This window comes from Marmota flaviventris, chromosome 19, assembly GCF_047511675.1.
Source record: "Marmota flaviventris isolate mMarFla1 chromosome 19, mMarFla1.hap1, whole genome shotgun sequence".
Classification (NCBI taxonomy): Eukaryota; Metazoa; Chordata; class Mammalia; order Rodentia; family Sciuridae; genus Marmota; species Marmota flaviventris.
The window spans coordinates 32,367,415-32,389,127 of record NC_092516.1 but is presented as its reverse complement, the minus strand read 5'-3'; the positions used below and the strand labels follow the sequence as shown (position 1 = coordinate 32,389,127).

Genomic DNA, 21,713 nt, shown 5'->3' with positions numbered 1-21,713 from the left:
AGACATGTTCTCAAATGTCTGAAGATTTGTGTATAAAATTAAAGTTCTTAGCTCAGTGATTGGCACCTACCTACAGTAGTAAGCAATAAACACACTGTCTTAGCCATATTTAAGAGAATATCTTCTCTGTGGATTATTTGGAAATTAAAAGCATAAAGATAAAATAGAATTCCTGACATCTTAGCAATATTTAATATCTTTGTGATTTTCTTTTTCCCACTTTATATGTATATTTCACACAGAATTCTGATAATACTGTATGGAATATTTTATGTTGCGATTTATTACTTTCATATTATGTGTAAACATTTTCCCAATCATAAGAAATTCTTGGGGCTACGGCTGTAGCTCAGTGGTAGAGCACCTGCCTAGAACATGTGAGGCACTGGGTTCAATCTTCAGCACCACATAAAAATAAATAAAGGTATTGTGTCCATCTATAACTTAAAAAAAAAATACTAAAAAAATTTTTTTATAGAGATATTTATTTATTTATTTATTTTTCGGTACTGAGGATTGAACCCAGGGATGCTGTATCACTGAGCTATATCCCCAGATTGAGATAAGTTGACCAAGCTGGTCTTGAACTTGTGAGACTCTTGCCTTAGCCTCTTAAATAATTGGGATTACAGGTGTGTGCCACTATGCCCAACTTAAAAAGTTAATTTGTTTTTTGTTTAATTTTAAAATTTTGGTTCTGAGGATTGAATCAGGGGTACTTTACCACTGAGCTACATAAATCCTCAATCCTTCTTTTAAAGTGTTTTGAGACAGGGTCTTCCTTTGTTGGTGAGGCTGACCTTGAACTTGTGGTCCTGCCTCAGCCTACCAACTTGCTAGGATTACAAGCATTTGCCCCCATGCCTGGCTATAAAGTTAATTTTTAAAGTGTGCATAATATTCTTATAGGTATCCTTTTTTTTTTTTAAGATATTTAAGGTATATTTACCTTTTACTTCTTAACCATTACTGAGCATCTTTGTTTATGGTTGGAGTTATCTTATAGATAAGTTTGTAGAAGTAGAGTTATAAAGTCAAAGGTTTTAATGCTTCTGATGTATACTGCTAATTTTAATTTTGGAAACTGCTAAGTTGATTTCTAGAAAGTTTTCAGGAGTTATGATTCCCTCAGTATCATGAGAGTCTTTCTCAAGCGTAGTGTATTATTTTTTGAAGGGCAAAATCTCTTTGCTCTTTTAGAAACAAATCTCTGAAACAGAAACTTACTTTCTGTTTATTTGTCCTTTGCATTTATATTTCTTATTGTGTGTGTTCTTATCCACTGCCTCTTTATATCATGTCTGACATTTTATTTACCTGTTTTACGAGTTCTTATACATTAAAACTATTAAAGTTTTTCTTTTAAAAAAATTGTTGTAATTGGACATGATATCTTTAATTTAATTTTATTTTTAATGTGGTGCTGAGAATCAAACCTAGTGCCTCACATGTGATAAGCGCTCTACCACTGAGCCACAACCCCAGCCCTAAAGTTTTTCTTATTGAAAGCATTTTTTTGTTAATAAATTATAATGAATGTATTATTTTCTTTTTTTTTTTTTTAAGATTCATCATTTCTTGGATTTTGTGAAACAGATTTATAAGGAGCTTCCAAAAGTAGTGGTATGTTTTTACTATGGTTTGAATTTATTAGTCATATTTGTTTGTTGTTTCCTTATTCCAAAGATAATTTGGAGTAGTTTGGTTGGAGAAATGATTGGGGGATGCTAATTTTAGAATGGGAAATGTTTAGTGATGGTTAAAACTTACATTGATAAGTCAACCATTCAAAAAAGGAGTTCTTTTGATCTTATTTAGCTTAAATACTTTCATTTTTTTACATTCTATGTATTCTTATTGTAGCAGTATATTCTTATTGTAGAAATTTTGGAAAAAAAGCAGCAAATAAATCATCCACTATTTTCACTTGTAAGCAACCCTTGACATTGGGGTTTTTATTTTTTACTTTGTGCATTTTGTGATTGAGCTCCTAGTCTTGAAGCCTTGGGGAGGTGGTATGGCTTTTCAGTACTTTAGTATATCATTGAATTTATATATATATATATTTAAGAACACTTCATAAGCATTTTGGTTTCTTCCACTAAGTATTGGACATGTTATTGAGGCATTTTGTACTTGATTTTAGAACAAACATTTTCTGTTCCTTTTGTGTAGAACCGCTATTTTGAGAACCCTCAGGTGATTCCCGAGAACACAGTGCCTCCCCCAGAAATGGTTGGTATGATCACAACCATTGCTGTGAAGGTCAACCCTGAGCGGGAGGACAGTGAGACCCGGACGGTGAGTCTTCTCAGCCTTCTGGGATTAGTTTTAACCTGGGGCTCCTCCACTTTAGAGGAATGAGATACTAATCTTTTAGGCCACTTAAGTTTTTTTTTTTCATTAATCACCTAGAGGCATTTAATACACGTAAACCACTGTGCCTGGCAGAGCATCACTGGTTCTGCTGTGCAGCCTGGATGTGGTGAAAGTGAACCATTGGGTACCACTGATGCCAGGAAATGGTCACAGAGAATTAGACTCTCATATTGGGAAGAGCAGCAGGCCAGGTTTAAGGGACTTTGCCTGTCCTTAGCTTTGAGTCTTTTGACATTAATCAAGTCCTTTGAAAGTCCCAATAAAATTGTAGTTCAGTAACTGAACACAAAGGCTCAGGGGGCAGAAAGCACCAGTTGGTGTCTCACCATAAGCACTCAAGTTTTCTGACTCTGGGAAAGTTCCTGAACCTTTGTTCTGCTCTTCTTGCTTATCTGAAAAACCTGTCTTGTGGGGTTTTGTGAATTGCTTATATTGTCTGTAGGCTCTTATTTTGTAGTGCCACATATGTAGTGTGTATTGGGTCTTTAATGTGACTTATGTTCATATGATTGAATTAATAATATTTTATTTTTTATTTTTTTAAAATGTTTATTTTTTTTTTAATGTGGTGCTGAGAATGGAACCCAGTGCCTCACACATACTAGGTGAGCGCGCTACCACTTGAGCCACATCCCCAGCCCAATAATATTTTAATATTTGTGTTTGTTTTACTGAAATGACTGTGTAGAATGTTTCAGTTTGTGCTAGGGTGAATGAAAGACTAAGTAAAATAAAGCTTTCACTCCTTAGCACTTCTTAAGTTAGAAACTTTTCTGTGTATCATTCTTTTTATATTTCTTTTAATTTTCTTTGCTTGTCTGTTCACATTTGTATTTTGGGTCTGACATTTATCTATTCTGAGACTTTAATAAGATTACTCAATTATTTCCTTTATTTATTATAAATGTCTTCTGTTTTTAAATATCTTTGGATAATACTGCTGAATAAATTGTACTTTTTGCTGTTCTTTTAAGTAAAATAATATTGGCTTAAAATTCTTCTTAGGTTATTTGAATCTCTTTTTGACATATTTTCCTGAAGTTTTTACTACAAGTAATTATGGCGAAAATATAAAAAACCTTTATATTAATGATAGTTCCATATACCTTATTTTCAAAATAGTTTGGATCTTTTGTTATAGATATTTACAAAGATGTGTCTGTGTTTTCTCTATTTCGATGTTGTGATGCTTATTAAGGCTATTGTAAATGCCACAGTGATAACCACAGTTCTTTCTCTTTCTGTCTTACAGCATTCCATCATTCCAAGAGGATCACTTTCTTTGAAAGTGTTGGCAGAATTGCCCATTATTGTTGTATTAATGTACCAGGTATGTGTACTGCATATTAGCATCTTGGTTTTTTGGCAAAATTTTTTTGTAACAGAAAGATGTATATGACGGACGTACTAGCTAATGTACTGAATTCTGCAGTTTCTTTGGTATGCCAAATAATTTGTTTGTAACAATGCAAAAGCATGAACATTTGATGTTTTTGCTTTTAGCTCTACAAATTGAATATCCACAATGTCGTTGCTGAGTTTGTGCCCTTGATCATGAATACCATTGCAATTCAGGTATCTGCACAAGCCAGGTGAGATGTCTTTTGATGGCGGTGTAGCTGACTGCAGCAGCACCTTTACCTTCAAGTAATATTATACTCGCCGTTGTCATTCTTAAGATGTGAAAATTTGTGGCATTAACATTTTGGTGAAATTATATGTGCTTTTGACTTTGAACTTGTGTTTCAGTGATAATAATCATATTTTTTTAGTTCCTTATTTTGAAAAGATGAGATGTTTTGGTTTCTGTTATCCTGTAAGTTTAGAAGTATGATTAGGCATTACTGCACTCACTTGTAACTGTGGATGTCCCAGCCTTTCTCACCTTGAAGACTTCAGCATGAGAACTGGAGTATTCCTTACTTCCTGGTGTCCTTTCTCCTGAAACCCCAAATCTGTGAATAGGCCAGCCATATTCATCCTCAGGGGCTTGTCTCAAGCTGTGGGGCATTCCTCCTTAGACCTGTCTTGATTTGCAGCCTGTCTGGCAGAGGTGTGTAAGAGCAGGATCTAAGGAGGAGTTGCCTCTAACAACCCCCAGGGCCCCAGAATAGGGCTTGCAGTGAGCCAGTAGGTACACTAATACTCCATGTTGGAGTGGATGGTCCCGTGTTGGCTTTATGGAATTCATGGTACTGTTTGGACTGACTTGTCCAAATGTTTGGTTTGGGGCTTTAAGCCCTTTGTGTTACCTGGAACTACATAAAAGTGTGTAAGCATTTATGTTGCTGCTGTGTTTTTCTTGTCTATGTAGAAACAGACTTTGAGCCTACTAATTGTTATATATAGTTAATTAACTATTAATCTATTAATTAAAGAATAAGAACTAATTCATATTGTAAATTTTATTCACTTTCCTCAGGCAACATAAGCTTTACAACAAGGAATTGTATGCTGACTTTATTGCTGCCCAGATTAAAACATTGTCATTTTTAGCTTATATCATCAGAATTTACCAGGTTAGTTCCTTAACTTTTGTTTTGCTATAATTTACATACAATAAAATTCACCACTTGTGAATATATACTTCTTTGAATTGATATTTGTTTGTAGTTGGTGACTGTCAACACATCAAGATACAGAACATTTTCATCACCCAAAAAAATGTTCTCATGTACATCTGTAATTAGTTTCTTCTTCATATCCCCACCTCTGGCGAGCCCTGATCTGTTTCTGTCCCTGTAGTTTTGCCTTTTCTAGTGTCTTCATAATGGAATCAGGTAGTGTGTGGGATTAGTTGAATCTGGTTTTTTTCACTTAGCAGGAATGCTGGGTTTTGTCCTTTTTATTTTATTAAGGCTGAAATACTTTTATTGCTGAGTAGGTCTGCTCAGCTGTCTCTTAACAAAATGCACATAAATTAGGTGGCTTACACAATATAACGTATTCTCTCTTCAAATTCTGGAGGCTGAGTCCAAGATCAAGGTTCTGATAAGGGTTTGGTTTCTAGTGAGACCTTGCTTTATTACTTGACAGTATCTACCTTCTTGCTGGGTCTTCACATGGTGAAGAGATCTTTTTTCCCCTCTTATGCCCATATTTTTTGTCAAATTAGTTTCCTACCCTTAGGATGTCATTTAACTTTATCTCCTAAAGACCTTTCCTTACTATCACATTGAGAGTTAGGACATTAATATGAATACAGCTTTATTGAGAATTTACACATTGTAAAATGGAATGGTTTTTAATTTACTTACAGATTTTTATTTATTTATTTTTTCCTGGTACAACCCTTTTTCCTTCCAAAGAAATTATACCCTTCAGGAGTCACTTTTATTTTTCCCCACACTCTAGTTCGGCAAACCACTAAGGTTTTTTTTTGTCTTTCTGGATTTGTGTGTGTGATTTTTGGCTATTGTGAATAAAGCTCTTATAAATAAACATCTGCACACAGATTTTCATGTGGCCATATGTGGTTCACTGACCTTCTGTCGTTAGAAGTTATGGTTGAGGCAAATAGGTGCCGGAGAGCTTGGAACTGCACAGGGTGTTACCAAATCAAACCATGATAGAAGTTTTAGGTACTTTTTCAAGGAGCCTGTAGAGTGTTTTTGTTTTGTTTTGTTTTCATTGTGGTCTTAGTTAAGTCGTAAGGGTTGGAAAAAAAATAGATCTTATTCTTTCATCAGTCATAAAATTCCTTTGGATAAAATACTTAAATAGTCATGATTACTCCAAAGTACGGAATAAATTTATTTCCGATCTATAGCAATGGAATTGTAATTTTTTTTTGGTAGATTTACTTTAGGAAAATGAAAAAGCACATTTTAAATTGTCAGGAATAAAAACTACCTTTAAAAGCTTTTTTTTTTCTTTCTTTCTTTTTTCATATATTTAACTAGAGAATAATAACCTACAATAAGAAAATAGAACATTTGACTTACTTAATTCAGTTTTTTTTTTTTATCCTTTGGTGTTTGAGTTCCCTTGGTGAATAGACTTCTGTGACCCCTCAAGGGGAGACTGTGATTAGAGCTATTCTGTGTTATTAGCATTATCTCTGGTGTCATTCTCAATTTCCCGTCCTGAAATGACCAAGTAAAGAGTACTTTTGGAACACTTTTTAGCATTTATTTTTCCTCCAATAAGGAAGCAACACATTCATTGTTGAAACTCTGGAAGACACAGGAAAGTACAGTGGTGTCATCCACAGTCCCACTCTGTAAAAGAATGGCTGTTTGTATTGCCATACATGGCTTCCCGAAAGGCAGTGTGTGTGCACGCACTCGTGGGCACACACACACACACACACAATCGCGTGCGTGTGTGCATGCACACAATTGAAACATTTGGATATTCCTTTTTTAGTATGCCTGTTACTTTGAGTGTCCCTTGAGTCAAGCTATGTCTTTCTGAATTTTTAAAAAGCTGATAGAATTTGGGTTTTTCTTAACACCCCCCAGCAGTGTAACTTTCATTTTACTCTTTACTTTCACAGGAGTTGGTGACTAAGTATTCTCAGCAGATGGTGAAAGGAATGTTACAGTTACTTTCAAATTGTCCAGCAGAGACTGCACACCTCAGAAAGGAGCTTCTTATTGCTGCAAAACACATCCTCACCACAGAACTGAGAAACCGTAAGTCGTCTTTGAGTGCTTTTGTGACCCTGTTGCCATCTTTGGGGGTGGGGCTTGGTCGTAATTGACACTGTGCTGCTGAATCTCCACATCCCTCTTCCTTTCTTCTTTACTGCTGTCTTTGGTTTATTCTTTTTCTTGTTTTCTCTTCCTCTCTACCTTCCTATCTGTGATTGCCTTCCCCTTATCACCTCCCTCTCTCTGCCTCTCTCTCTTCTTGCCTGGTGCCAGAGTTTTGCCTTTATCTTCTCAAAAATATCATAATTAGCCGGGTGCAGTGGTGCATGCCGATATCCCTGCAGCTTGGGAGGCTGAGGCAGGAGGATCGTGAGTTCAAAGCCAGGCTCAGCAAAAGTGAGGCATTAAGCAACTCAGTGAGACTCTGTCTCTAAATAAAATACAGAATAGGGCTGGGGACGTGGCTCAGAGGTCGAGTGCCCCTGAGTTCAATCCCTGGTACTCCAAAAATAAAATAAAAAAATACATATATCATAATTAAAGTAGTCACTTCCTTAGCATAGCTTTTATTCTGAATATTTTTTTGGTACTTTTCTGACTTTGGCTGTAAATCTTTTGAAATAGCCAACATCCGTTTGCTTTCTTACAGCTATCAGTCTTTAAAGGTCGAACAAAATACAGTATTTCCATTCTCCATGTTGTGAAAATGATGAGTTGTTCTTGCTTTTTGCTAATCTGGTAATTACACTGTTTCTCTCATTACCATGGATTTTTATAAGTTTACTATTTTTGCATATTTGATATGCCTAAAATGTTAGATTGAAGTTATATCCTAACATTAGAGATGGTAATCATTTTCCCCATTAATGTTTTATGTGCCACCAGTTTATAAATCAGGCCATGCATAAAACCAAGACTTGGCTTCCTTATGTAGTTGGTAAACAAGAAAGGAAGGGTACAGTCTCTGTGCTTGTCTGCCAGTTAATATAGTAAGGTGCAGTTTTTTTGTGTGCTGTTAAATTCAAACTATAGCCAGGTGTGGTGTTGTACACTTGTCATCCCAGCAACTTGAAAGGCCAAGGCAAGAATACTGCAAGTTCAAGGGCAGTCTGGGCCACTTAATGAGACCTCTGTTTCAAGTAAAACTTAAAAAGGGTTGGGGAGATAGCTCAGTGATACAGTGCTTGCCTAGAATGTACGAGCTCTGGATTTGCTCCCCAGTACTGAAAAACGAAACTATGTTATAGTGATGAATGTATGTGGATGTAGCTGGAAAGCACATACTCACCTTTTCCAGGAGGACCTGGACGTGTAGATCAGTGATAAGAGTTCATGTGTAGCCCTGGGTTCAATCCCCAGCCTCTCTCTGTCACACTCACAAAATATACACATTTTAACCGTCCCCCCCCGCCCTTGTTTTTTAAATTTGACACATTTAGCAAAGATCACAAAAGAAATGTGATTTTTTTTAAAAATTAGAGAATACACACCTGCTTAAGGTGGAGGAATAGAACATTGTGTCATTTACATCCTTTGCTTGGTGACACTTCCTTTGTGATTTATGTTTTTGTCTTAGTGTGTTCCTCTCTGTGTGATACCACAATGGAAGAACTTTAAGAGGAACCTTTTTTAATCCATTTACTGAAATGGAGAAATTCTGTCTCAGTGCCATTCTCAGATTACTCTCCAGTATCCGTGCTACATGTCAATGAGGATTTGGGAGCTGCTTTTGGACTTGGGTAGTGGAGGTTTCCACTGTGTCAGTGCCGTCCTCGTGCTTTCTGATAACTACTCCCTGATCCGACACTGCTGAAGCAGGCCTTTTTGAGGCCTAAAGCTTGGCGTCTTTGGTAACACCTATTTGCCAGGACTACTGTTTTTCCAAGCTGCCACCCTCCAAGTTTTGATCCTGTGAGACGTGGAATTTAGCTGTTAGAATCTTCCTTTTTTGGGAACAGGTATGTGGGGGGGTCTCTTTTCTGATAGGCTTTTTTGGGGAGGGGTTCTGAAGGTTGAACCTAGGAGCACTTTACCACTGATCTGCACCCCCAGTTCGTCTGTCTTATCCCGTTCATTTTGAGACAGGGTCTTGTGGAGTTGCTTGAGAGTGTCATCGAGTTGCCAGGATTGCAGGCCTACCTAAGCTGCTGTACCTAGGTTTTGTTTTGTTTTTCCCTAAGCAAGATACTGTATGACAGGTTATACGAAGCCGATGATAGTAATTTCTAAAAGTGAAATAGGAAACAGTATCTCTTTTCAAAAAAGTTGATTGAAAGAAACTTTTAAAGACTCTCAAAATATTAAAAAAAAAAAAGTATGTCATAGTTAGATCTACCAACATTTACTCTTGCCTTACTTTTTTTTGACATGTGGAACAATATCAAATGGCAGCCCGTTTGCACTGATTCTGAAGAGCCAGTGGTTTGAAGACACCACCATTCACTGTTTAACAAAGTTCTTTATTTTCTAGAGATTCTGATTTGGGGCCGCGGGGAGGATCTGGAAGCCCTTGGCTGCACAGTTTGATTTCTTGTTACCTTTTCCCTTTGCTTTCAGTTTTTACTCGTCCCTTAGCCAGTCTTCCAGCATTCGGCATCTGAGCCTTTGCTCCTTTCCTTGTGTGCCTTCCTGCCTCTCAGCCACATTTTCCCTCTGACCTCAGAAGGGACTGTTCTTGCTGTTTTCATTTAACACTTCTCGTGCTGTCTTGCTTAGAAAGTTAACCAGGGATGTGCATGTGTCCTTCCTGTGTTGACATTTCTTTTACTACTTTGACCTGCACTAACTTTTTCCTGGTGAAATATGTACTTCATTTTACTTATTGAAGCTGAGGCTGGCTTTGTTCCAGAATTGCAACATCCTTTTGGGTTTTTTTTTTTGTTTTTTTTAATTACTCTTAGTTCATTCTCTGAACATGACCCTGACTGCATCTTCAGGGACAGGTGGCTTGTGTGGCCCAGCAGAGCCAGTGCCTTTACCTGGAATGGTACATGTGCGTTTCTGGTCCCTTTTCTAGCCCTTTTCAAGTCCATATCACTTGCCCAGTGATTGCTGTGAAAGTACTATGAGATAATTTGATGTTTAACTGGTCATGTTGGTGACATACACAATGCATATTTGTTTTCTAGAGTTCATTCCTTGCATGGACAAGCTGTTTGATGAATCCATACTAATTGGCTCAGGATATACTGCTCGAGAAACTCTGAGGTATGAAATTAGACCCATGATATCTGGAAGGTTAAATGCCAGGGGCAGCAAGTACTGGCACTTAGTATTCTGAGTGTTTCAACAATTGTAGGCTATTAGGCTTTGACTTACTGAATTTGAATAATAGGAAATTTTGGAAAGGCCTAGGCTGTTTTTCATACCCTTGCTTAAAGTAGAAATCAGAGTCTTCATTTAAATTGTAGGTAGAACTTTATTAGGTTTTTTTCTTTTTTTTAAAATAACACATTGTTAAGAAGAGTATTTTTAACCTACCAAGAAAAAAGAAAATGTCTTTGGTCTTACACAGGAAATTAAAATAATATTGCTAATATTTTGGTTTATTTTCTTCTAGTCTTTATTTCTAATACTTGTTTGAAAATTTAAATTGACTTTTTTAACTGATACATGAAAATAATTATCTAGTACCTAATGTGTTATTTCAATACATGTGTATGTTATTACGCTTTAGAAAAAGTAACGTATTATGGTAATAGTCACTGTTTTTAAGGAGAAAATTAACAATCATCTTTACAGTGTAAAATGCATCAATATGATTATTTTTTTGCCTCCAGTAAGGGATATGTGATGAATCTTTGAGAAATGTACAGGATGTTTTGAATATGACGTAGACTCCTTATAGTGTTTATAAAAAATATTAAGTAAGGCATTCCTTTTTTTTTTAAGTTGTTGATAGACCTTTATTTCATTCATTTATTTATATGTGGTGCTGAGAATCGAACCCAGTGCCTCACACATGCTAGACAAGTGCTCTCCCACTGAGCCACAGCCCAGCCCAGTAAGGCATTCTTTTACAGTTTGGGGTTGAACTTGCCTGGAGTTGGGCAACAAATGATTTTACTCTTGCTTGAAACTTTTAGTGACTTTCTTTTGTCCCTAGAAAAAACCCAACTTTTGACCACCGCACAGGAGTTCAGATTTGGCTTTGCTCGCTTGTTACAGAGTTTTCACGTTTCTTTCCCTCCTTGACTTGTCCCTGCTGCTGCTGCGGTGGTGGCGGCGGTGGCGGCTTTGGCCTTGTAACTCCTCTCCCCGACTTCCTGCGGCCACACTGGCTCCTGTAGTTCCTTGGCTACTGTGGGCACTTCTCCTCAGGCCCTTGGTCTGCCTAGTTTCCTCATCTGGAAATTTTCCTGGCTTTTTGCCTTATGGTCCCTTCTTGTCCTCACAGTCTTGGCTTCAGTGTTCCTCAAAGGAACCTTCCCTGGCATCCCAGCATAGTTCCCCAGCTGGTCCTTCTCACAGTGCCCCTTTCAGGCACACCCCCCACTCCCCCAACACTTGTATAGTTTATTTCTTATTTGTTCCTTTCCATGAGGGTGGGGGCTCTGTTTACCAGACAGGGTCACTGTGTTATTTATTCCTCATGCCCAGAGTTGCGTGTGGCAGGAGTCCACATTTTTAGTGAGTAAAGAACTAATAGCTTGGGGCTGGGATTGTGTTCTGGCTCAGTGGTAGAGCGTTCGCGGAGCATGCATGAGGCACTGGGTTCGATCCTCAGCACCACGTTAATAATAAAAGATATTGTGTCCACCTAAAACTAAAACAAATAAATATTTAAAAAAAAGAACTAATAGCTTGACCATTATTATTATATTTCTACAATATGGACATAATATATAGGTTTTAATTCACATACACTATTTAATTCACATATAAAACCCACACAGATGCAGGTCATGTGATTATTGTTTCTGGTGGGTTCACCATATGTGCCAGTGTCTGCTAGGAACTTTATGACAGCATAAAAGTCAACCATTTAACTTGGAAAGTGATAATTTAAGCATCGAGTTAATACTTGCACCTTTTAGTCAGCTGGGAGAGTGGGTGGGGGAACTGGAGCTGTGGGAGACCTCTGCTTTGCTGTGCCGTCTCAGTGGTGGTGCTGCCAGTGCAGACAGTGATGTACACAGTGGCAAAGGGGAATAAGCACTAGTGGGGGGATCTCTGCCTACAGGCCCCTTGCCTACAGCACGCTGGCCGACCTCGTGCACCACGTTCGACAGCACCTGCCCCTTAGTGATCTCTCCCTCGCCGTCCAGCTCTTTGCTAAGAACATCGATGATGAGTCCCTGCCCAGCAGCATCCAGACGATGTCCTGCAAGCTCCTGCTAAACCTGGTGGACTGCATTCGGTCTAAGAGCGAACAGGAAAGTGGCAACGGGAGGGATGTCCTCATGCGGATGCTGGAGGTACTGGTTCTAAGAGGCAGTGTCTGTCCTGTGCTCTGTCTTGCACATGGCTAAACTTAACACAAGTGCTCTACTGGAGAGTTCATGAGACAGCTGAGTGCCGAGCTTGGTCGCATGGGTTAGAACGCCTGGGTTCCCATCCCAGCTCCTCCTTCCATTAGCTAAGTGTGCCTGGGTGAACTGCTTTCTCTGTGGCAGTTTAATATCTTCTAACCAGGCATAATCTTGGAATCTCCTCATGATTGCTGTGAATGTTAAGTAAAGCAGCTCATGAAGCTCTGAATGTACTTCCTGGCAGGTGATTTCCTGGCAGGGTTATTTTGTGGGACAGAGTAGCCAAGGCTTAACTCGGCTGTGGACGTTTCTGGGGAGATCTCAGTGGGTGCCTTGGTGAGGGGTGAAAAATGATCCCTGAGGCCAGCAGATGGTAGTATGACCCTAGGAGGGTAAGTCCTGCACTCAGGCTCAAATCCTGGTGCTGCTCACCAGACCACTCACTCACTTTCCTGAGCCAGGCTCTTCCTGGGTAAAACAAAGATAGTAATCACAGGGAAGACGCAGCACGTCTCTTTTCCTTTGTGACTGGCACAAAAGTGCTCAGAGACTACCAGGCTTCAGCCTCCTTTGTGAGGAGGACAAGAGGTATGACTTCAGGTGTTTCAGTGACATTCTATTTTTCTTGTCATCCAAAGGGATCGTGTGGCCTGTTAATGACTGTTGTCTTAACCTGGCTTCTCTTTCTCTTAGGTTTTTGTTCTCAAATTCCACACCATTGCTCGGTATCAGCTCTCTGCCATTTTTAAGAAGTGCAAGCCTCAGTCTGAACTTGGAGCTGTGGAAGCAGCTCTGCCTGGGGTTCCCACTGCCCCTGCGGCCCCTGGTCCTGCCCCCTCCCCTGCCCCTGTTCCGGCCCCTGCCCCACCCCCACCCCCACCCCCTACCCCAGCCACCCCTGTGACCCCGGCCCCTGTGCCTCCCTTTGAGAAGCAAGGAGAAAAGGACAAGGAAGACAAACAGACGTTCCAGGTTACAGATTGCCGAAGTTTGGTAAAAACCTTAGTCTGTGGTGTCAAGACGATCACGTGGGGCATAACTTCGTGTAAAGCACCTGGTGGTAATTGCGCTCTTAAATTATTTGGACCAGTGACATTTTTAGTAGATAGGTTTTATTCGTGTTAATTTAATTTGCTCTCTCTTTTCCAGAAGCTCAGTTCATTCCCAACAAGCAGTTACAACCCAAAGAGACTCAGATTTACATAAAACTTGTGAAGTATGCAATGCAGGCCTTAGATATCTATCAGGTAAGGAAGTGCCCGCCTAGCAGGCTGTTGAGTGTGGAAGACGCCTCTTAGGATTAGAGGTGCTGGTGATGGAACGGGGACTGTTTGGATGGTCCACGGTGTCTGTATGCCCAGGTTTGCTTTTGTTGTGCAAGCTAGCGTTGCATTTTTTAGTGAGAATTCTTGTGTATAAGAATCGGAATGTTGCATTTTTTTTAGGGGGATGGTTCAAATAGAATACAGTAGAAACATAAGATTTATTTTTATTTACTATTTTTTAGTTTCTGGTCTGAAACCTAAATTATTTTTGAAATTATTTTCCAAAATTATGCAGAGAAAGAATTAAGGGAGGACATTTATTATCTAATTCAAGTGCCCTCTTTTAAGTATGTAGCTTATATGATTTTGTAATGAAGTATGTTTGGGGAAGTTCAGTCAGTTTTAATGCCTGTGGGTGATTCTCCCCTATTCTAGGTTCAGATAGCAGGAAATGGACAAACATACATTCGAGTAGCGAACTGCCAGACTGTTAGAATGAAGGAAGAGAAGGAAGTGTTGGAACACTTTGCTGGCGTCTTCACCATGATGAATCCCTTAACATTTAAAGAAATCTTTCAAACTACAGTCCCTTACATGGTGGAAAGAATCTCAAAAAATTATGCTCTTCAGGTATAAGGCTCCTTTTTGCATTCTTCCAACATTCACTTCAAAGTATTTTGTTTATGTGTTGAATACTTTATTTCATTATGTTAAGGATTTAAAAAATAAAGTACTACCTAAGAGCCAAATTCGGAGAAATGTTAAGCTAAACATTTGAAAAAAGTTTCCAGAAGATCTGAGTTCCTCTCATTAGAAGTTAATTTTTTTTTTTTTTTTTAATGAAAAAGAAGAGAAGAAGAAGAAGAAATTGTGTGTTAAATGCAAGCTCTTGGTATTGACAGTGAGGGTGAAATAACACGTGAATGCTCAGAGTGAGCTGGTTCCTGAAGGCTCAGCCAGTTGTTTCTTTAGTTTCCTTTGGTGAATAATTAATTTCTTGGCCTGTCAGATACAGGTTTAACTTTGGCTTTGGTTTTTGGAAACCTTGTTACTTTGTCTTAAAGCTGCTTTGGAAGGGTGGTATTTGTTTTTGTTTTTGTTTTGTCATGAGTATTTCTTGTTTGGACAGATTGTTGCCAATTCCTTTTTGGCAAATCCTACTACCTCGGCTCTGTTTGCCACGATTCTGGTGGAATACCTCCTGGATCGCCTGCCAGAGATGGGCTCCAACGTGGAGCTCTCTAACCTGTACCTCAAACTGTTTAAGTTGGTCTTTGGCTCAGTTTCCCTGTTTGCAGCTGAAAATGAGCAAATGCTGAAGGTAATTCTTATTTAGATCTGACTAGCAGTTTTGTTCAGGGTCCTTTCTTTTTTTTTTAATGCTAAAACTTTTGAACAGTGATTATTTTATATGTATAAAGTACTCTTTGGGTTAATAAAGATTTTCAGCAAATAAGGTCAGGTATGAAAAACAATTCGTATGCTTCTAAACAGAATTTAGTGTATTTATCTGGTGACCTAATATGAAACATTCAGAATTCTTACGGGTAAGCAACTGTGTTATTATTGCTACCCCTATTTTTCTTTTATAAACTCAATTTCTTTTTCTGGATTACACTAGTAAAATAGGAGTGTGTTTTTTATTTTTAAAAAGTCAAATGATGCAAAAGAATATGGAAGGAAAATACGGTCCTTTAAAGGATCATATCTACCAGAACTGTGTTATTTAGATTCTGTGTATTTTCTCTTTAGCTGTCTGTGGCAGTATGTATATAGCACATTTTAGGACTGTACCACCTCTCCATGCACACACACTTTAGATCAAGAATTCTTTCTAGGTTATTCCTTTCTAAGATTATCTCACAGGAAATCTGTCTTATCAAACTTCTTTTTTTTTCTTTTAAATAAATGACTAACCCTAGGTAATCGAATCTTATCAATTATTTTATTCTTGCAAATGCTAAAATCTATCCATAGTTATGTCACTTGCTGAAAGAGCAGGTGGTAAAAGAAAAAATTTCATTAAAAATTCACTTCTGCTGGCACAGTGGTGCACACCTGTAATCCCGGTGGCTTGGGAGGCTGAGATAGGAGAATCGTGAGTTCAAAGCCAGCCTCAGCAAAAGCGAGGTGCTAAGCAACTCAGTGAGACCCTGTCTCTAAATAAAGTACAAAAAATGGATTAGTGATTGAGTGCTTTTGAGGATGTGGATTAGTGATTGAGTGCTTCTGAGTTCAGTCCCTGGTACTGGAAAAAAATTTCCACTTATGGCAAAATATTTTAGTTCCTGTAGAAAGTTGAATATTACTACCAAGTGTGTCTAAAGAGTGATGTTTTCTATAGGGGGAATTTTGAAGAGTAAATAAGTAAACTGACAGGAAGATATAAAGTGTGGGATAATTAGTTTTACAGGATGGTTTCCTTGCTTTTTTCCAGTTATATAGTAATTCTTTGTCGGTAACGTTAATATTATTTTTGTTAACATAAAAGGAAAATACTTGTTTCTTAATTATAAAATATTCATTTGTAATTCAGTGTCTTCAAATATTTAAATTTTTTGCCAGTATTACATACAACTATACAGACCAACAACCCAAAAAAACAAGAATCCTACTTAATAGGAGAAACTTAACCTTAGGATGTTGGATTAGCGTTCAAGAAAAATATTCAAGGAATGAATTCCTTAAAACTTTTTGTCAAGAGAATAACATGTAGTTGGTTTATTTTGTAAAATAAATATCCATGCCATATATAAGAAGTTTGTAATTGTATCAGTGCTGTTCACTTAAAATATGCATACAGAAAGATTTCATGTTAAATTTTGCCTGTGACATGTCAAAAGCAAGATTAGAAGTATAAACTAAAAAGCTAATCTGGTTTAAAATGTTGATTAAAATTCTTATAAGCCAATCTTTTTTTTTTTTTTTTTTTCCAAATTACAGAAAACCCTCATGGTCACATCTTTTCAACTAAGTCTTCCAAAATCCTGTATCTTTAATTTCCCTTTTCTTTTTCTTTTTTGAGGTGCTAGGATGGAACCCAAGGCCTTGCACATGCTATGCAAGTGCAGTACCACTGAGCTACATCCCCAGCCTCCAAACCCTGTCTTTTGGGGTTTTTTCACATTTGGTAATGATTAGTAGTTATGTTTCAGTTCCTTTAGGTTACTTTTTGCATTTAAAGTATTAGAGGAAATAAGCTTCTTTCATCTTACATGATTATGTAGTCCTTTAAAGGACTATATCTACCAGAACTGCAGAACTGGTAGACCCTTGGTTCCTACTAGCCAATGTCATGTAACTACATGTTAGCATAGGAACCGTCTAAATGATTTTTTCATAGCCAGACTGGTGGAAACCTATATATCCTGTGTGTGTGTGTGTGTGTGTGTGTGTGTGTGTGTGTGTATTTTTTGGTACCAGTGATTGAACCCAGAGGTGCAGAGATACTTAACCACTGAGTCACATCCTCAGTCCTTTTTTTTTTTTAATCTTTTTATTTGAGACAGGGTCTCACTAAGTTGCTGAGACTGCCTTTGGACTTGGAACCCTCCTGCCTCATGTATGTTAAGAGAAATTAATTTGAGTCATATAAGGGTTGGGAAGCTCTTCTTTTGTGACACACTCCTCAGAATTGCTTTTGACTACTCTCACATTGTAGTGACCCGTCACCTGGAGTCTGGAAGGTGTAAACTATCCTTTTTTAGAGCCCACTAATTGGTCTTTTCTCCTCCGTAGCCTCACCTGCACAAGATTGTGAATAGCTCCATGGAGCTTGCGCAGACTGCCAAGGAGCCCTACAACTACTTCCTGCTGCTTCGGGCGTTGTTCCGCTCTATTGGCGGAGGTAGCCATGATCTCCTGTATCAGGAATTTTTGCCTCTTCTCCCAAACCTCCTGCAAGGTTAGAGTAGTGGTTTTTGGTTGTCTCTTGGTCTTATGTGTGTGCATGTGTCTAGCTGCTCCCGATTCCTGGGGTTTGTCCTCTGTACCTGGGAAGGTCATTCACTGTTCTGGGAGGTAGGGTGGGAACTGTGTGCATGCCTCCCTTCCCTACTTAAAAGGCAGTGGGGCTTTGGCGGTATCCCTGTTCAGGGATGGGCCCTTCCAGATTTGGAAGATTTTGGTTACTTGGTTGTGACTTTGTTTCATTTTTGTAATATTTATCTAATCAGATCCAGAAAGAAAGTGGTTTTAAGAGGAAAAGGCAAGGTATACAGCTGATTTACAATTAGTTTATATTTCCTAGGTAGTTTCTAATTTGCATAACCAGAATCCTATAATTAGGAGTATTTCACGATGTATAGCTAAAGGGCATCTTGGATCCATTGAATGTTTATGATTGGAAACATTCTTCTAGGAGTTTTTATTTTTGGTAGGTGAGCTCTTTGCAAGGGATATCATCTTTTCATATACCTTCTTTACAAATTCCATAAGAGAAACCATTTACAACAGTATCCTCAGGTGATAACTGGAACGTAGTTGAGTATGTTGAATGTAAAAGGGTCATAAAAAAATCTTCCCACAGAAGGTACTTCAAGTGGCCCATAATCAGGCTCCATTGTCCCTACTTAGCCAAATCTCCAGTCATCTCCTGGTCCCTAGCCTTAGTCTCATTTTTTCCTAATGCAGTCTCTCTGCTGTCCCAAGCTTACTTCTCCACTTCTGGTTTTATTAAAGCTGATTCTCTTCTGGGAACTTACCTCTGCCCTCTCCTCTGCCTTCTAGATTCTAAACTGGTTCTGGTGCTTCCCTGTTGCTGTCTTCTTCCCTGCTAACTCCTTCCCGAGTTTCTTCTGTTGTCCCCCGTATATACCTGGATTGGGGGCTGCAGGCTTCTCTCTTCAGCTAGTTATTCTGTTCTTAGTGAGAAGATCTCAGGTAGAAAGGAGTCAGTATTTGGTAATGATTGTCAAGGGTGTGGAGGTTGATTTTTGTAAGGAGGAGGCTCCTTTACATTTATAATGAACAGGAGTAGATTTTTAAAAGTATTGACCTCAACTGTGACCTACAGGAAGCCTGAAAAAAGATGTAAGGTTGTAAACCTTAAACTTGAAATGAACACATAATATAGGATGTGTCTTTAAATTGGGCTTATTAGAGGGATATGTGACTTTAAAAAATGGTTTATGATATTGCATTATAAGATCATAATACAATTTATAATCATCATGTGTAGCCTGCTGATACCACTCAAGATATTGTGAGAGCTGCAGTTACAGAGCAGATTTATCTAATAGAGTGTATTATAGGGGCACAAAATGTCTTCCTATAATTTTAGTGTTTATAATGAAAGGTGGACTAGAGATTTTTGTATAGCTAACTTTAACATGTGTTTGGAAAGTGACATTCCTTCTCTGATGGCCTCATACCCTGTTTTCAGGATTGAACATGTTGCAGAGTGGCCTGCATAAGCAGCACATGAAGGACCTCTTTGTGGAGCTGTGTCTCACAGTCCCAGTGCGGCTGAGCTCTCTCTTGCCCTATCTGCCCATGTTGATGGATCCCTTGGTGTCTGCCCTCAATGGGTCTCAGACGTTGGTCAGCCAAGGCCTGAGGACCCTGGAGTTGTGCGTGGACAACCTGCAACCTGATTTCCTCTATGACCACATTCAGCCTGTGCGTGCTGAACTCATGCAGGTTAGTCTGCCTTCGTCTCAGTGCCAATATTCTTCCTCACACATCTAGTTTATGTCAAGGATTCACCATCACTTGGTTATCTGTCCTCAGCAGCAGCTCCCTGCAGGGTGGAGGGCATACCTTCATATGTGCTTTGTGATTCTAAAGTGTGCGGAAAATATACAGAAATACAGTAGATACAGATGGTGCTTTGCATCTTGCTGCCGTTTCTGAGCTTTCACAATGTTACATTCTCACCAGGCTGATAACTGTGAAGGCAAATGTGGTGGGTGCTGTATGGCTGCTGTTGCTTCCAGCAGAAACCCTTCAGTTTCATAGTAAAGGGGTACACATTCTGAAGGGAGGCATGGTATTCCCCACTATATCACCCCAGGGAGCAAAGAGTAGATAAGAAAAGCGATTGTTTTAAAGACTTAAACATTGTTGAAGCTCATATATTAACTGTCTTAGGTTTTTTTCTTTGTGTTATTTTTTTTTAAACTTTTTAAATTAGTTATATGTGACAGTAGAATGCATTTATGTACTTTGATATACCATACATAGATGGGATATAATTTCCCATTTTTTTGAGTGTACATGTTGCAGAATCAGATTGGTCATGTAGTCATACACACACACACACACATACACACACACACACAGTAATAATATCTGTTTCATTCTACTATCTTCCCTATCCCCACATTCCTTCCCCTTCCCTCCAATCACTTTCCTCTACCTAATCTAAGGAACCACTATTCTTCCCTATTGCCCCCCGACCATGCCTTATTGTGAATTAGCATTTGCATATTAGAAAAAACATTTAGCCTTTGGTTTTGTGGGATTGGCTTATTTTGCTTAGCATGATATTCTCCACCCCCAATCATTTACTGGCAAATGCCATAATTTTACTCTTTTTTAAAGCTGGGTAATAGTCCATTGAGTATATATATACCACATTTTCTTTATTTATTCATCTATTGAGGGACACTTAGTTTGGTTCCATAGTCTAGGTATCGTGAATTGAACTCTTTAAACATTGATGGGGCTGCGTCACTATAGTATGCTGATTTAAAAAAAATATATTTATTTTTTAGTTGTAGTTGGACACAATACCTTTATTTTATTTATTTTTATGTGGTGCTAAGGACCGAACCCAGGGCCTCGCACGTGCTAGGCGAGTGCTCTACTGCTGAGCCACAACCCCAGCCCTGTAGTATGCTGATTTTAAGTCCTTTGGGAATAAAACAAGGAGTGGGATAGCTGAGACAAATGGTGGTTTCATTTATTTATTTTAATTAGGTATATATGACAGCAGAATGTATTTTGTCGCATTGTATACCATTGTTGCACAACTTGACATTTCTATGGTTGTACACGATGTAGTGTCACATCATACGTGCAGTCATACATGTACCTAGGGTAATGATGTCCATTTCATTCCACCATCTTTTCTGCCCCCATGTACCCTCTCTCCACTCCCTCCCTTTTGCCCAAAGTTACTCCATTTTCCCCCATGCCTCCCTGGTCCCTGTTATGGATCAGCATCCACTTATCAAAGAGAACATTTGGCCTTTGGTTTTTTGGGATTGGTTTACTTTGCTTAGCATGGTATTCTCCAACTCCATTCATTTACCTGCAGATTCCATAATTTTATTTTCTTTTAATGCTGAGTAATATTTCATTATGTATATACACCACCGTTTCTTTATCCATTCATCTAATGAAGGGCATCTAGGTTGCTTCCACACTTTAGCTATTGTGAATTGAGCTGTTGTGAACATTGATGTGGCTGCATTTCTATAGTATGCTGATTTTAAGTCCTTTGGGTATAGACCGGAAAGTTGGATAACTGGGTCAAATGGTGGTTCCATTCCAAGTTTTCTAAGGAATCTCATATTGCTTTCCAGATTGGTTGCACTAATTTGCAGTCTCACCAGCAGTGTATGAGATGTACCTTTTACCCCACATCCTTGCCAGCATTTATTGTTGTCTGTATTCTTGCTTGATAACTGCCATTCTGATTGGCATGAGATGAAATCTTACAGTAGTTTTGATTTGCATTTCTCCAATTACTAGAGATGTAAAATTTTTTCACATTTGTTGATTGATTATGTTTTCTGAGAAGTATCTGTTCAGCTCCTTACACAATTTATTGATTGAATAGTTTGTGGGGTTTTTGGTGTTACGTTTCCTTTGTGTTTTGATGTAATTATGTGTGGTTGGTAATTGTTAGAGGTTTGGGCTGTCTGCAGTTTACTCCTCTGCCCCATTAGGTGGGGTATTTGACCCTAGTTAGGGGTCATGGTACCATCCTTACGTGATGGAGGCTCAGGAACTTCAGAGGATAGGGGTCCTGGACACCCTGGCTTGGAGACCTCATC

At 38.5% G+C, this 21,713-nt stretch overlaps 1 protein-coding gene across 9 annotated transcripts in view; it reads left to right on the top strand.

Moving 5' to 3' along the window:
• The window catches only part of Trrap (transformation/transcription domain associated protein), a 114,021-nt gene that overhangs the window by 11,574 nt on the left and 80,734 nt on the right, over window positions 1-21,713 (top strand). For 8 of the 9 annotated variants that reach the window (XM_071605575.1, XM_027953212.2, XM_027953213.2 and 5 more), the window contains exons 7-20: window positions 1,567-1,623; window positions 2,176-2,301; window positions 3,632-3,709; window positions 3,883-3,971; window positions 4,802-4,898; window positions 6,878-7,016; window positions 10,103-10,181; window positions 12,157-12,391; window positions 13,139-13,505; window positions 13,595-13,692; window positions 14,146-14,340; window positions 14,840-15,031; window positions 17,449-17,614; window positions 19,094-19,350. In XM_071605575.1, the coding sequence (XP_071461676.1) occupies window positions 1,567-1,623; window positions 2,176-2,301; window positions 3,632-3,709; window positions 3,883-3,971; window positions 4,802-4,898; window positions 6,878-7,016; window positions 10,103-10,181; window positions 12,157-12,391; window positions 13,139-13,505; window positions 13,595-13,692; window positions 14,146-14,340; window positions 14,840-15,031; window positions 17,449-17,614; window positions 19,094-19,350 (2,175 nt within the window). Of the gene's footprint in view, window positions 1-1,566; window positions 1,624-2,175; window positions 2,302-2,955; window positions 2,985-3,631; window positions 3,710-3,882; window positions 3,972-4,801; window positions 4,899-6,877; window positions 7,017-10,102; window positions 10,182-12,156; window positions 12,392-13,138; window positions 13,506-13,594; window positions 13,693-14,145; window positions 14,341-14,839; window positions 15,032-17,448; window positions 17,615-19,093; window positions 19,351-21,713 lie in introns of those variants that run through there. The other variant, XM_071605579.1, reaches the window with a different exon arrangement.